The 14,220-nt window shown below is 36.3% G+C and overlaps 1 protein-coding gene across 1 annotated transcript in view; it reads right to left on the bottom strand.

Moving 5' to 3' along the window:
* Positions 1–14,220, bottom strand: part of LOC150106422 (uncharacterized) — a 766,385-nt gene that overhangs the window by 173,512 nt on the left and 578,653 nt on the right. Inside the window, exons 39-41 of the mRNA XM_090392993.1 lie at positions 13,219–13,382; positions 10,074–10,232; positions 5,785–5,887 (exon numbers count right to left, since the gene is read on the bottom strand). Of these exons, the coding sequence (XP_090249119.1) occupies positions 5,785–5,887; positions 10,074–10,232; positions 13,219–13,382 (426 nt within the window). The remainder of the gene's footprint in view (positions 1–5,784; positions 5,888–10,073; positions 10,233–13,218; positions 13,383–14,220) is intronic.

The raw sequence follows: 14,220 nt of genomic DNA, 5'->3' as shown, positions 1-14,220 counted from the left end.
ACACTTGAAAGTCAGTGTGATGTATGGAAATTCAATGATTTGTGATGTACAGAATGGAATAGAATGATAGAGAAGTGCTTGCCTGAAGTAACAATAAAGAGTGTGCCTATGTCAATTAAGTAAGGTGAAAATGTGGATGAGATGCTAGTGATGATTGGTATGAATGATCTGAGAAAAAGTATGAATCATAGAGCAAGAAATCTTAGGTTAATGTTAGAGGGAAGATAGTGAGCTTACTGCTCACCCAGATAACATAATAAAGAATTGAGGAGCAGAGTAGAAATAATGGATATGATATGAATGTGTGAAAGAGTAATCTGGAATGCTTTTATGGCAGGAGAGAGCTGTATGTGAGAGATGGACTGCATTTGAGCAGGCAAGCAAATGAAGATACTGTTGTTTTCTGGACAAATAAGAGGTCTAAACATGTCTCAGAGTAAGGACATGTTCCCTATGCAGAGTGTTAGTATAGTACTCTCTCTCTCTATGTTCACTGGGCATCTACAGATGCCGTATGGTCACTCCGATGCTCGGCGATGTTCCACACCAGGCCTCGCCATGTAGTCCTGTTGTTTGCTTTTCTGGCAGCCTCAACTCCCTGAAGATCAGTCACACGCCATCCATCCATCTCATTCATGGTCTACCCCGTCTCTTTTTCCAGGAACTTTACCTTCTATTACTGTTCTAAGAAGTCCTCCCATCCTTTCTATGTGTCCAAAATATTTTAACTTTCTTCTGTCAATATCCTTAAGGAGCCTTAAAATTCTACTAATTTTTTCTAACACCCATTCATTTGTATGCCTTTCAGAATTGAGGATATCATTATATGATATCCTCAACAGCCTTATGTAACACTACATCTCAAAAGCAGATATCTGTTTCTTATCTGACTTATTTAAGTTCCAAGTCTCGCATCCATAAGTCGCCGTTGGAAAAACAACTGCATCTAAAATCCTCAACTTTGTTCCCATGGAGATAGATCCATCCTTCCAGATTTTAGACAGGTCTCTGACTGTTGTTTTAGCCATTCCTAACCTTTTTCTAACATCTTCTGAACAGTGTAGTATAGTACAGGGAAACTAAAATTGCTAAGTGTTTGGTAGCAGAGATAGCCTCTTGTGAGATGGAAGAATGCATGATAAATCGCTCAGTCAAATGAAGTCTAGGAGGAATAATAGCAGATATAGGAATATTGATACTGATGCTTCTCAGTACAAATGCCAGGAGTATCAGGAATAAAGGGAATGAAATGATGGCATTAATTGCCTCAGCATATCCAAAGACTGTTAGAATCAGTGAAATATGCTTGACAGAGGATGATGTCCTGACAGGAATAGAAGCAGAAGGTATAGCATGTTTTGGCAGAATAGGAATTGTAAATGAGGCTGTGGAATTCTACACATAAGTGATTAGTTGTATCCTCTCAGATTAGAGAATTTGGAGAAAAATAGTATGAAGCAGAGGTGGGAAAGAGAGGATATTTAATGGGCTATGTTGTTAAAGACCAGAAAACATGGAGAATAAAGAACAAGACGTTTAGGCTTTTTAGTTTCGAAATGCCTTCTTCTTTCAGAATATGCTTAACTCTTTGTTCATCTATTTCACACCTTATTTAACCTTCTGACTCTTGGAATACATGTAGACATTGCATCTATTAAATAGATCTTGAATAGCACACGAGCAGCATTAATCTCTCTTCTGCTCAGCTCCTCATTCCATGATATACTATGCACAATTTCTTTACTATCATCAATAGCACTCCATTTCCCTTTTTGCCTTTTCTATCCTCATGTGCATCATACCTCTCCATCTCTATTCTTGTCAGGATGTCATCATCTAACCATGTCTCACTTATTCCAGTCATTTTTGGGTAAACAAATTCAATCAATGCAACAATTTCATTCCCCTTATTTCTGATAATTCCAGCATTCATATACAAATATAACAGTTCATTGCTCGATTTATAACAGCACTTCTCAACTGTGACTTTTCCATGCCTTCCCCCAATCATTCCTCTCATTATCCATACCAGTATTCTCTCCAGATCCAAATATTCTCCCCACATCCCAGGCTGTCCCATTTCTTTCTTGTTACACATGTACTCACACATTCACTTTCTCTTTGAGCATTCACCCTTCTCACTCTGTCTGCCCTGACCCACTTCCCAGAGGTGAGAAGGAGAGGATATATAGTGGGCTAGGTTGCTAGAGACCAGAAAACATGGAGAATAAAGAACAAGATATGTTTAGGCTGTTTAGTTTGGCAATGATTTCTTTCTTTAGATATGCTTAATCTCTTTGTTCATCTATTTCACACCTTATTTAACCTTCTGATTCTTGGAATGCATGTAGACATTGTTGCACCAACCAGATAGTTCTTGAATAGCACACGAGCAGCATTAATCTCTTCTGCTCAGCTCCTCATTGCATGATATATGGCTTCATGCTGTCTCCTGAGCTTTTCACAATCACCAGCATCATAGTTTCACATATATCCTTTCCTCATAGGAATCCTCATATAGTTGAGGGATTAATTGTTGTGTGCCCTCTGTTACATACTGCCTAAGGTAGTTGTCCCTTGAAAACTCAAGAAATTCATTTTCTTTACTTCTGGATGCTATCTTATCATCCCAATTTATATTACCATAATTAAAATCACCTATAATGATCACACTTCTCCTAGTAGTCTGACTAATTTCTTATATATATATATATATATATATGTTAAAGATACCAAGCAAATTTAAACCTGGTTTTACTCCATTTCCCAAGTAAGCAAACAGACTAAAAGTCAAGTTTGCACCTGCAATTGATGCAAGTCTAACTGATCCCACAGGTAGTGCAGGAACAGGGCAACTCGTGGCAAAGGTGGAACAAGCTCCGATCACTAAAAAACCAGGTTTAAATTTGCTTGGTATCTTTAACATATATTTATACCCAAGGTAAAAATACTTTCTACATATATATATATATATATATATATCACTGTCCTGCACATTACCATAGCAACATCCAACTAAATACATATGCTGGCCACTGAATTACAAACTTTACATATAGATGTATAATATCGATCCTCTTCAATTCCCGCACACAGTAAGTTCTGTTCTGATCTTGTTCCTGACATACTGTCTTATGACCACAGTTGTACCCCTTAGACAAACAATGTGGATTATTTACCCAATGATTAAACACCCAGGATATATCTCACCTTTTGAGAAAACAGTCAGCTCTGTCAAAAGTGTGGCTCCAGTCAGATTTGCACCCACAATAAGCACTTTATTGAACTCTGAAAGATCCTTTGTCTTTCTCACTGTTGATGATTACTGACTAGCAGCATTCTTAAGTAGTTGCCTAACACACATGGTGATGCACGTGACCAAATATTTTGCATATACGCTGCTTTAAATGATGTTTCCGTACATATGCATAAAGATTTCTAATTCAGTGGCTGGTATGTGTTTCATTTTGTCCACTTCTACCTCACACCACACTCCTCAAAACCACTGCCACTATTTTCCCTCTTGCATCTCTACTTTGCATGAGCACAATTTATTTACTATCATCAATAGCACTCCACCTCCCTTTTTGCCTTTTCTATCTTCATGTGCATCATACCTCTCCATCTCTATTCTTGTCAGGCTGTCATCCTCATCTAACCATGTCTCACTTATTCCAATCATTTTTGGGTAAACAAATTCAATCAATGCAACAATTTCATTCCCCTTATTTCTGATAATTCCAGCATTCATATACAAACATAACAGTTCATTGCTCGATTTATAACAGAAGTTCTCAACTGTGACTTTTCCATGCCTTCCCCCAGTCATTCCTCTCATTATCCATACCAGTATTCTCTCCAGATCCAAATAGTCTCCCCACATTCCAGGCTGTCCCATTTCTTTCTTGTTACACATGTACTCACACATTCACTTTCTCTTTGAGCATTCACCCTTCTCACTCTGTCTGCCCTGACCCCCGTTTCACTGTCTATCTTGCACTCCTCTTATTCTTTTCACTCATGCTACTCACCTCTTCTCCATTCATAAGAACTCCTTTAATCTCTCCTACTGTACCCTTCAACATTACTTCTTACTTGCTCAAATTCATTCTCTGTAGTAATTACTCTCCTTTCAAACCATTGGTGTATGTGTCACCTTACTGTGTCCAGACAATTCATCGCAGGGAAAATTCATCACAGAAAAATTCATCGCACGAACTTTTGATCGCTGAAAATGTTATTCGCTAGAAAATTGAAATGATATTGCATTGATACTGATATATGAAAAGTAAATGCAGTGCAAGATAAATATCACAAAATATAATTTTATTATATATCTATGTATTAGTCTGCGTGGTTAGCCGAGTGGCTGGTTGCTTCACAACCATATGCCTGGGAAAGGAGTGTCCTGGGTTCAATTTCCGTCACTGACATGAGGAGCTTAGGATCTTTCTCAGACATAGCCAGATTAGCCAGTCATGGACGAGAACTGCAGGGTTTTTCTCCCCAGTTTATATGGGATTTTTCCTCCCGCAAGCAGGCAAACCAGCCTTGAGAACATAACGCTTCTACGGACATAGGATACACTGGGAGGCATAGGCCAACCACCTTATCCTCATATAGCGGTTGCAGTTATAAGGAACAGAAATCTTCAACACCATAAAGGTAAAGGTAAAAGAGGGATAGATCTATGTATTGTTTATTTAGATTTTCATAATATTTTTTATTCTTATACAGTGAAAGTAATATTTTATTGATTGGCGAGTTTTCTAATTTCTGTTTCGTCTTAAAATGGTATAAATATTCTTTCTTACTTTGATACTACAGATTCTGTTAATGGAATATTAATATTTACAAAATTATATCCGCAACCGTTATACGAGGATAAGGTGGTTGGCCCTATGCCTCCTGGCATATCCTATGTCTGTAGAAGCATTATCTTCTCAGGGTCGGTTTGCTGTTTGATTACAAGAGGAAAAACCCCACATAAACTGGGAAGAAAAACCCTGCAGTCCTTGCCCAAGACCAGCTAACTTGGCTATGTCTGAGAAACATCCTACACTCCTCACGTCAGTGACGGGAATCAAACCCAGGACACTCCTTTCCCAGGCATATGGTTGTGAAGCAACCAGCCACTTGGCTAACCACGTGGACTAATACATAGATGCATAATAAAATTATATTTTGTGAAATTTATCTTACACTATATTTACTTTTTATATATTGGTGTCAATGCAATTCATTTCAGTTTTCTAGCGAATAACATTTTCACCTGAGAAGGAAGAGGGGAGATATGATAGAGACCTACAAGTTGGTAAGGGGTTGTTATAAGATCAATGGTGGAGAAGTTCTACAGAGAATAGTGGGAGATCAGGGGAGAACCAGAGGTCATCCCTGGAAACTGTATAAAGAGGGTGTGAGTATGGGAGTGAGAGGCAGGTTTTTTTTGTGCAGAGTTGTGAATGATTGGAATGCCTTGCCTGAGAGTGTGGTGTCTGCAAGGAGTTTGAGTGTGTTTAAGGCTCGGTATGATGAGATGTGTGTGATTGTGATAAAAGGACCTCCCAAATGAATCTTTGACTCCATGAGGTCTTGGGGTAATAATAATAATAACTTCCTGAGATTTCTGAGGACAAAAATACCACCCTTCCTTTGTTTTCTAATTACAATAACACTTTTTCTTATGAGTAGCCCATACTGGTTGACCTCAATTTTAATTATGGAATGTTTGAATAACTCCATATCAGAAAAGTAATGGTTATGATTTTATAAGAAATCTCTTACCTTGTTTTAAACATTTTAATGGTATAACTCGTTGAGCAGTCACGTGATTGGTTCCAACATCAGTCACAGAAAATCTCAAGAAAGCTAGATCACAAAATGTTACCTAAGAATAATGCAAAGCAGATCTTAAACATTAATTATTGACATTTCAGTTATTATTATTTATATTATACTGCACTTTACATACATACTGTATGTACACTATATGCATATTACAGCAATATTCACAGATTACATAACTAGTTAGCATTTAAATTAAAAAGAATATAAATTCTTTGTCTAAGTGTGATAGAACTTTGCTAGAGAACCACCACCACATACTAGGCAGTAGTGAAACAGTCTCAACAATAATTATTTCTCAGATATTTGGTAAAATGAGGTAGCTGAATTTGCTGGGGAAAATTCTGGAAATAGTCTCTCAGATTTATATTTGCTTCTGTATAAAAGGGAGGTTTTGTTCCAATGGATCCAGTAATCCTTGTTCATGGCATAGTGTACTATTCCAAAGTGTCTCTTTGGCTAAGTGTCTAGACAGTTTATAAGCAGGAGAACCAATGCCATCTACTGTATCTGAAGGATGTGTTGTGTTCACTTTGTGGGTTTTTGGTAAAAATTCATAAATTTGGGGAGGCCTGGTATAATACTGTATGTTTTTTAATTGTTTCAGGAGGGCAGGATATATTTGTCTAATCATTTTTATTATTATTATTATTATGATTCAGGACCTACATGGAGCCACAGGACTCACTGTGGGAAGCCCACAATAGAAAATGCACAGTCTATCATGCCACTCCTTGAACTCATTCACTGTTCGTGACCTCAACACTCTATCAGGCAACACATTCCATGATTCAACCACCCTCCATCAAAAGGAAACCACTCCTTACCCTCTTGTTCACAATTTCCTTTTATAACTTCCAGGGATGATCTCTTGTCCTTGCTCCTTCACCCTGTTCCACCAAATGAAAGAACTCCCCCAGTGTCAACAAAGTAACTACTTCTGAACAGTTGAAAAGTCTCAATCACATCACCTCTCCTTATTCTACCTGTCAAACTCTGCAGTTCATACATTCCCTCAGTTTATCTTTATAACTAACATTGTGCAGTCCTGATACTGTCTTTGTTATCTGCCTCTGCACCCTTTCCATGGTTAATTTATCCCCTTCAAATCCTGGGGACCAAATTTGACACAATATTCAGGTGTGGTCTGATCAGGGCTTTATACAATGGAATGACAACTCTTATCTCTGTAGGTCACAGTCCTTCTCAATATTCCAGCAATCCCCTGGGTTACCTTCACTGCCTTTGTAATATGTTCCTTGAATTTCAAGTTTCTATCAATCATCACCTCCCCCTGCTCCCTTGTCTCCCCCCACTTCCTCCAGCAGATTATGCAACCTCCCATCAATGTATACCAAACTTCAAGACTTTATATTTAGCTGAATTAAACTGATATCCCCCATACATTTGCCCATCTGTCCAGTTTATTCAAATCCTCTTGCAGGGCTACATCTGCACTATTATTAATAACCTCCCCAGGTTCACATCATCAACAAACAACTGAATATCCCCTGAAATTCATTGACAATGTCATGGATATAAAGGTTAAACAATACAGATCTCACTGCTGAGTCCTGTGGAACTCCACTTATAACTTTCTTGCTACCTTGATATCCCTCCCTCATACACAGTTATCTGATATTACACAGCCCATCTCCAATCCGGTTCACTAACCTGACATCTAAACCCATGTGCTGCAACATATCTGCTTATCATGTGGTACTCTGTTAAATGCCTTTGCAAAATCCAAAAAAATGGCAGAATATACCTTTTCCCTCATCAACTGCTCTTGTCACTTTGTTATAAAAGGCAATCCGATTACTAAAACAAGACCACCCTTTAACAAACAACATTATCCTCATCTGCCCAGTGCTGTATACAATCTCTTACTAATTTCTTCAAAATCTTAGCAACTACTGATGAAATAAAAACTGGTCTACAGTTTGACACTTCCATTCTACTACCACTCTTATGAAATGGCACTATTTCCCCTCCTTCCACTCCTCGGGTGCATTTCCTGTGGCTAAACTCTCTTTGGAAAGCCAGGTCATCGGAGCTATCAGTTCTTTAGCATATTCCCTCAAAATTTGTGGCAAAATTCCGCCCAGTCCCATTGCTTTATTGACAAAGTACTCAAGTATCTGAAACAATCTCTCTCTTCTTACAGTTCTCGAACCTATCTAGAACCTACCCTATCCCTGAAGTTTTAAAACCTACTTCTCCAGGTCGAAATACCCAATAAAGTGTTCCCTAAACAACTCCACTATATCCTTTGCATCAGTCACTCTACTCCCATTTTTAACCCACAATGTCACTCTTCCACAATCATTTCTTGTCCTACTGGCATTCTTCCAAAATAATTCATTCTCCTCCTCCTCCTACTGGCCATGTAACGAAAGAATTCCATAAGGTTTTCTTTGGATCTCAGGGCCAATCCCTTCTCATATTCTAGTTTCCTCTCCTTATATCTCTTCCATAACTTCCTTTTTACCTGCAGTTCCCATTTGTTATTGTTTGTTGTCTGCTTTACACCAAATTGTGTTCTCTTTTTCACTGGCAGTATAAAACTCGCCATTGCTTCTAATAAATATTCTTTCACCATTTGCCAATCATTGATGATATCTTGCCTTTCCAGTTCTGCCATCCACAGAACTGTCCCAGTTTCTAAGATTATAATAATCACCTTCCTTATCCACATACGTTCCTTTCTCTTTGATACGCCTGCATATCTATTCATCTTCCAAGTCAAACCATATGGTCACTCCCCCCCCAACTGGGAGCAGAGGTGCCATCTCAGTTATAATCACATCTTCTGATGCTATGACCAAATCCAAACTCTTGAATCTCATGTTCCTTCTACTACATGTTGCCTTAAGACATTTGTCCCTCAAGAATTCCAAAAATTCTATTTCCCTACTACTACATACAGTTTTCTCTTCCCAATTTATACTGCAGTAATTAAAATCTCCCATCATAATCATATTTTTGTGCACCTGCTAAGCAGCTCAACTGCTTAAACATCTGCTCTTCAGGTTCTATGCTTCCTGGCTTATAGCAATGTCCCATTAAATATTCTGCCCTGCCCACCTCTGCCTCACACCACATGCTCTTAAAACTATTAGTACTACTGCCCTCCAAATCCTCCACTCTTGATTAGCTATTGGCAAACTGAATTGCAGCTGATGCCATTATTCAAACACTTTACTAAGAATACTAACAAGCTATACTAAACTACAGGCTATACATTATATCTAACTTAGATTTCCCATAAATTTAAAGTAAATCTCTTATAAATTATAACAAAAACTTTTTTTTTTTTTTTTTTGCTGCTACCTGTAACATGTTCAATTATAATTTCACCCTCTAGTACAATACCAATATCATTTTTGGAGTGTCTTTTTTTGTGTTTGGATAGGGTCAGCATCAATTAAGTGTCAAGGCAAAATATTGGTACAGTAATTATTAAAAACAACACGTAGGTCCACAGTAATAACTTTAATGAATAAATAAGGTAGATATTTCGTACTAAAACTAATAGCATTCTTCAGTGTTACAAACAGATAGGAATAGAATACAAGTAATGAACATTCGGTGGAATGTTAGTTACTTGTATTCTATGTCATAGGTCCCTCTTAAAAAAAAAAAAAATTGGTACAGTAAGTTATGAACTAAATAAATTTAATTAGTAATTATTAACTATAGATGTGTGTTTACTCATAAAATGCCAACATGAGCGATAATCAGTATCCATGTCAGCTTAACCAAAATGACTGTGCTACATCAAAATTTTGGTAAATTGTCCTTAGCTAAATGCATCACTTTCTTTTCAGAAACATAACTTTGGCATTTCCTGATACTATAATATTAATTGTTTATTCCTTGTCCTAGTACTCTCACAGTTTAGCTACAATTTTTACTTCATGTTGTTATTTTAACTTATTTTTCCCCTTTCTCAATAAATTGCAAAATTTGTTAAATCCATTATCTAATATCCTTGCTGTCAGGCAAGTCTTTGCATATAGATATTTTATTCTAAGAAAGTGCAAGCAACATCCAATTAAAGTTTCAGTGTTAAATTTCTTTTATTAAACTGTTTTTATCAGTAGATATAACTTAGACAATCCTACATTATGAATAAATGAATGCATGTTTCCTTCAACTTGATTTTTTTTTTTTAATTTTGGTTACAAAAATAATCCAACATGAACATTATAGCAATATAGAAATACCTTAAAACAGAAAGAGTCATTCCATATGGGATTGAGTGAATTTCTTTGTATCAGTTTTGTTTTCTGTCTGCTGCAGTCAACTGGAATGCCAATCATTTCTACTTCTACTTGAGGACTCCCGGTATGAGTATTAGGGCACAGATATTGTCCAGAAATCACCTGAAAATTATGAATTCACTGTATGATTATTATAAATCTGGAAACTTTTAATGTTTTATGCTACTCTGATAAACAATTCCTTAAAAAATGCAAAACTTTTTAACAATAATTTTGAATAATTGAATTTCATATATTGTGAGCTATTTATAATGTTTAAAAGCAGTGCTTTTATCTGAACAGGACACTTTATAATATTTTTATTGTATAGTTTCAAACTTATTTCTTATCAGATTAAAAATTTCTAATACAATTAATAACTGATTCTTTATATTACAAATTATAAATTAATATAATCTATGAGCAGGTGATATTTGTTATTTATTTGCTAACATGGTTGGCAAGTGGATGGTGTATCTCCTCTCCAATCAACAAGCAAAATGCAGAGGGTTTGAAACCCTCTGCATGCACAGATGTTTGTGAATGCCTTTAGGTAGTAGAAGAATTTCATCAACCCAGTAAAAGCATTCACAAATATTTGTGAATATGTTTGTGCACACACATGTACTGGAGATCTAAAGTGGTTTGAAAAAGTTCTATGTTTAGCCCCTGGAGTAGGGTGCCTGTATTATTCAATTGTTAGCATACACATAGTACTCGTATATATTTCAGGTTCACAGCCTTTTATGCAGATAGGATGTACATGAATGAAAAGACATATTATGCATACTAAAATTAAATAACAAGGCATAGATAACCTACCTAGTGCTAGAGATATTTTTGTCAGAATGTCCATAAGAGAGAACAAAAATAAAGAGATGATCCTATACACAAAGCATAAGTGTGATATATATCTTCACAATTGGTTTACTTGTATATAGAGGCTATTGACTTCACATCTATTGCCTGAGTATACCATAATGCAAAAACATTATGGAGGTCACAACTTTCCACAAGTACTTCAACTATGCATATTAAGCACCACACAGTCTTAGCAATAATGAACAGGAATTCAATGCATGATTAATCTCACAGGCTAAATCTTTCCTGATAAGTAATAACATTTCTCCCAGCTTTCCTTTTCCCTATTCGACTCTTATGACATGGAACAACATTACAATTATCATTATGCATTTTAATACCAAGAACATTCTCATTAAGCCACAAGTAAGCTCTCTCCATTATTATATCTAGACAGTCTGCATTATTATATATGGACAGTATGCTCACTGTCTTCCTTTTGATACTTTTTTTGTTGTACGATTCCTAAGATTAACCTCAGATCTCTTCACCATGTGATTCACACTACTTTTCAAATCATTCATACCAACCATCACTATCATCTCATCCACATTCTCATGCTACTTTACTGCCACAGTCTCACTCAAACATAGCCAGACCCAAAAAAGCCAAATGCATTTGGCTTTCTTGATTGTGGTATATAAAAATACTAAAATCTAAAATTGTTAAGCTAATTTGAGATTGTCATAAAAATAGAGTAATACAAGGCACATTAAGAAAGTAAGGGCCGCTTAGAATTTACTGCCGAATAAGATATGGGATAGGGATCATGCATGCATGGTAGCATAGAGTGACTTGTTAGCTGTTGGCTATTTTACTTTCATCATATTATTATTTGTTGTCTTCAAAGAAGAATTCATAATGAGTGCTGTGATTAAACATCCTGCCAGTTGCAAGGTTTGTGGTGTGTTACGGTTTTTGTTGGCAGAAAATAATAGTGCTGTAGAAATTCACTGACGACTGTGTAAGGTTTATGGGCCTAATGTAATGAATGACAGTAAGGTTAGGCAATGGCATTGTTTGTTTAAACAAGAGTGCAATAATGTTCATAATGAAGAGTGCACTGGTCAGCCAAGTGTGGTGACAGATGATTTGGTGGAAAGAGTGAATGCGAAAATTTATGAGAATCATTGTTTCACAATTATAGACCTTTCTTTTGAATTCCTGGAAGTTTCACACTCAGTCATTCATGAAACCGTGATAAAAAAGCTGGGGTATAAGAAATTGCATGCTAGATGGGTCACAATTCTGATCGATGTGCATGAACAGCAAACAAGCAGAATCAGTTCAAACATTTTTGGAGTATTATGAAATTGAAGGAGATGAACTTTTTCTCACATAGTGACTAGTAATGAAACATGAATTTTGTACACAAATGTCGAGAAACAACAATCAATGCAATGGCACCATCCATCATCTCCAAAAGCAAAAAAAAGTTCAAACAGGTACCGTCTTTCAAAAAATGATGGTCACAGTCTTCTTTGACCAAAAAGCGATCTTGCTCATTGATTTTCTTCAGCAAAGAACCACAATCAATGCTGATGCATATTATGAAATGTCGAAGAAATTCAGATGAGTGATTTAGAATAAAAGACAAGGAATGCTGTCCGATGGCAGCATTCCTCATGCATTGTAATGCTTTTTGCATGGCAATGAATGAGTTCACACTGCAGCTCAAACTGTCGAGCAAATTCAGAAGTTTGGGTAGGAATTTTTCAACCACCCATCCTACAGGCCTGACCTCATGCCAGGTGACTACCTCTTGTTCCCACATATGAAGCAGTGGTTTCCATCTCAGTGCTTTGAAGAAGATGAAGCACCGAAGAATAACGACTCAGCGGTTGAGCTCACTGGTGGCAGACTTTTGATATGAGCATGAAGAAAGTTGGTGCCACGATACCAAAAATGCCTGGAAGTCAATGAAGACTATGTGGAAAAGTACAGTATATATGTAGGCATTTTAGTGTATAATAAAACTTTTTTTCTTCTCTATCATTTTTTTTTTTTTTTAATTTTTGACTGGACCTTACTTTCTGAATGCACCTCATAATAATAATAATAATAATATATATATATATATATATTTTAAGATATTATTCTGTATTGTCATCTTTATGCAGAATATTGATATATACAAGGCCAATCATTGAACTGGTCCATAAATATATAATTCCCCAAACCAGATAATAAAATTTTAGAAACTGTTAACATGTAAATTATATTTATTACTATTATTAAAAATACTTACAGTTAAAGTTACATTGACGGAATGTAATCCATCAAATGCTTTGTCCCAAGGATTAAAACGTCCATACATCATGTGTGATTTATCCCACATCACTTTTGGCTTCAAAACATACCCACATTTTCCATTTTGTTCAAACATTGCTGTGTTAACATGAAGAGCAGAATCTGACAATAAAATAAAGAAACAAAATTATTATTATGCAACTGATGTGACAGTAGAATAGCAAGGAATCTTACAGTAAGAGTCTGTACTGTAAGATTCTTACCAACATGTTTGTTTCTATAATATCCATTCCCTTCCATCTATTACTCAAACTGTGAAGATTACAATCCCTCAATCTGTCTTTATATGTATATTCTTCCATAGGACAGATACAGACATCATCTTGGTTACATAGGTGACATTTCCCGAGCACGGCAATCAAGATGTGATACTATCAAAACCTTGTAAAGTGAAAGAATAATGTCCTTATTCCTGCATGCTACTGTTCTCTTTAAAAGTACAATCATCCAACACACTGACTTAATTATTCAAATTTCTAACTTTCAACAGTGCTATCGGTGCTCAATACCTCCAACTCATCCACCGCTATCTTTTCATCTATTCCCACCTCAGCATATAACTGGATGGTATTTAAAGCATATAAAGGTGCCCATGGAAGGAAGGAAGGTAAAATATTGCCATTGCATAAGGGCGATAGCAGACTGGAAGTGTCTAATTATAGGCCAGTTTGTGTGTCATCAGTAGTTAGTAAGATCTTGGAGAAAGTAGTGAGAGACTGTATATACAGCATTGGGCAGATGAGAGTAATGTTATCTGTGAGAGTCAACATGGATTTGTGAAGGGGCACTCTTGTTTTAGCAATATGCTAGCCTTTTATAATAAAGTTACAAGAGCATTAGATGAGGGAAGGGCATATACCGCCATTTTCCTTGACTTAGCAAAGGCATTTGACAGGGTACCACATGATAAGCTGATATTCAAGTTGCAGCACATGAGGTC

Source organism: Typopeltis vanoorti, chromosome 5 (genome assembly GCF_054136105.1).
Source record: "Typopeltis vanoorti isolate ZY-2024b chromosome 5, IOZ_Tvanoo_1.0, whole genome shotgun sequence".
In the NCBI taxonomy this organism is placed as follows: Eukaryota; Metazoa; Arthropoda; class Arachnida; order Uropygi; family Thelyphonidae; genus Typopeltis; species Typopeltis vanoorti.
The sequence above is the reverse complement of the archived record's forward strand: the minus strand, read 5'-3'. Positions and strand labels throughout refer to the sequence as shown.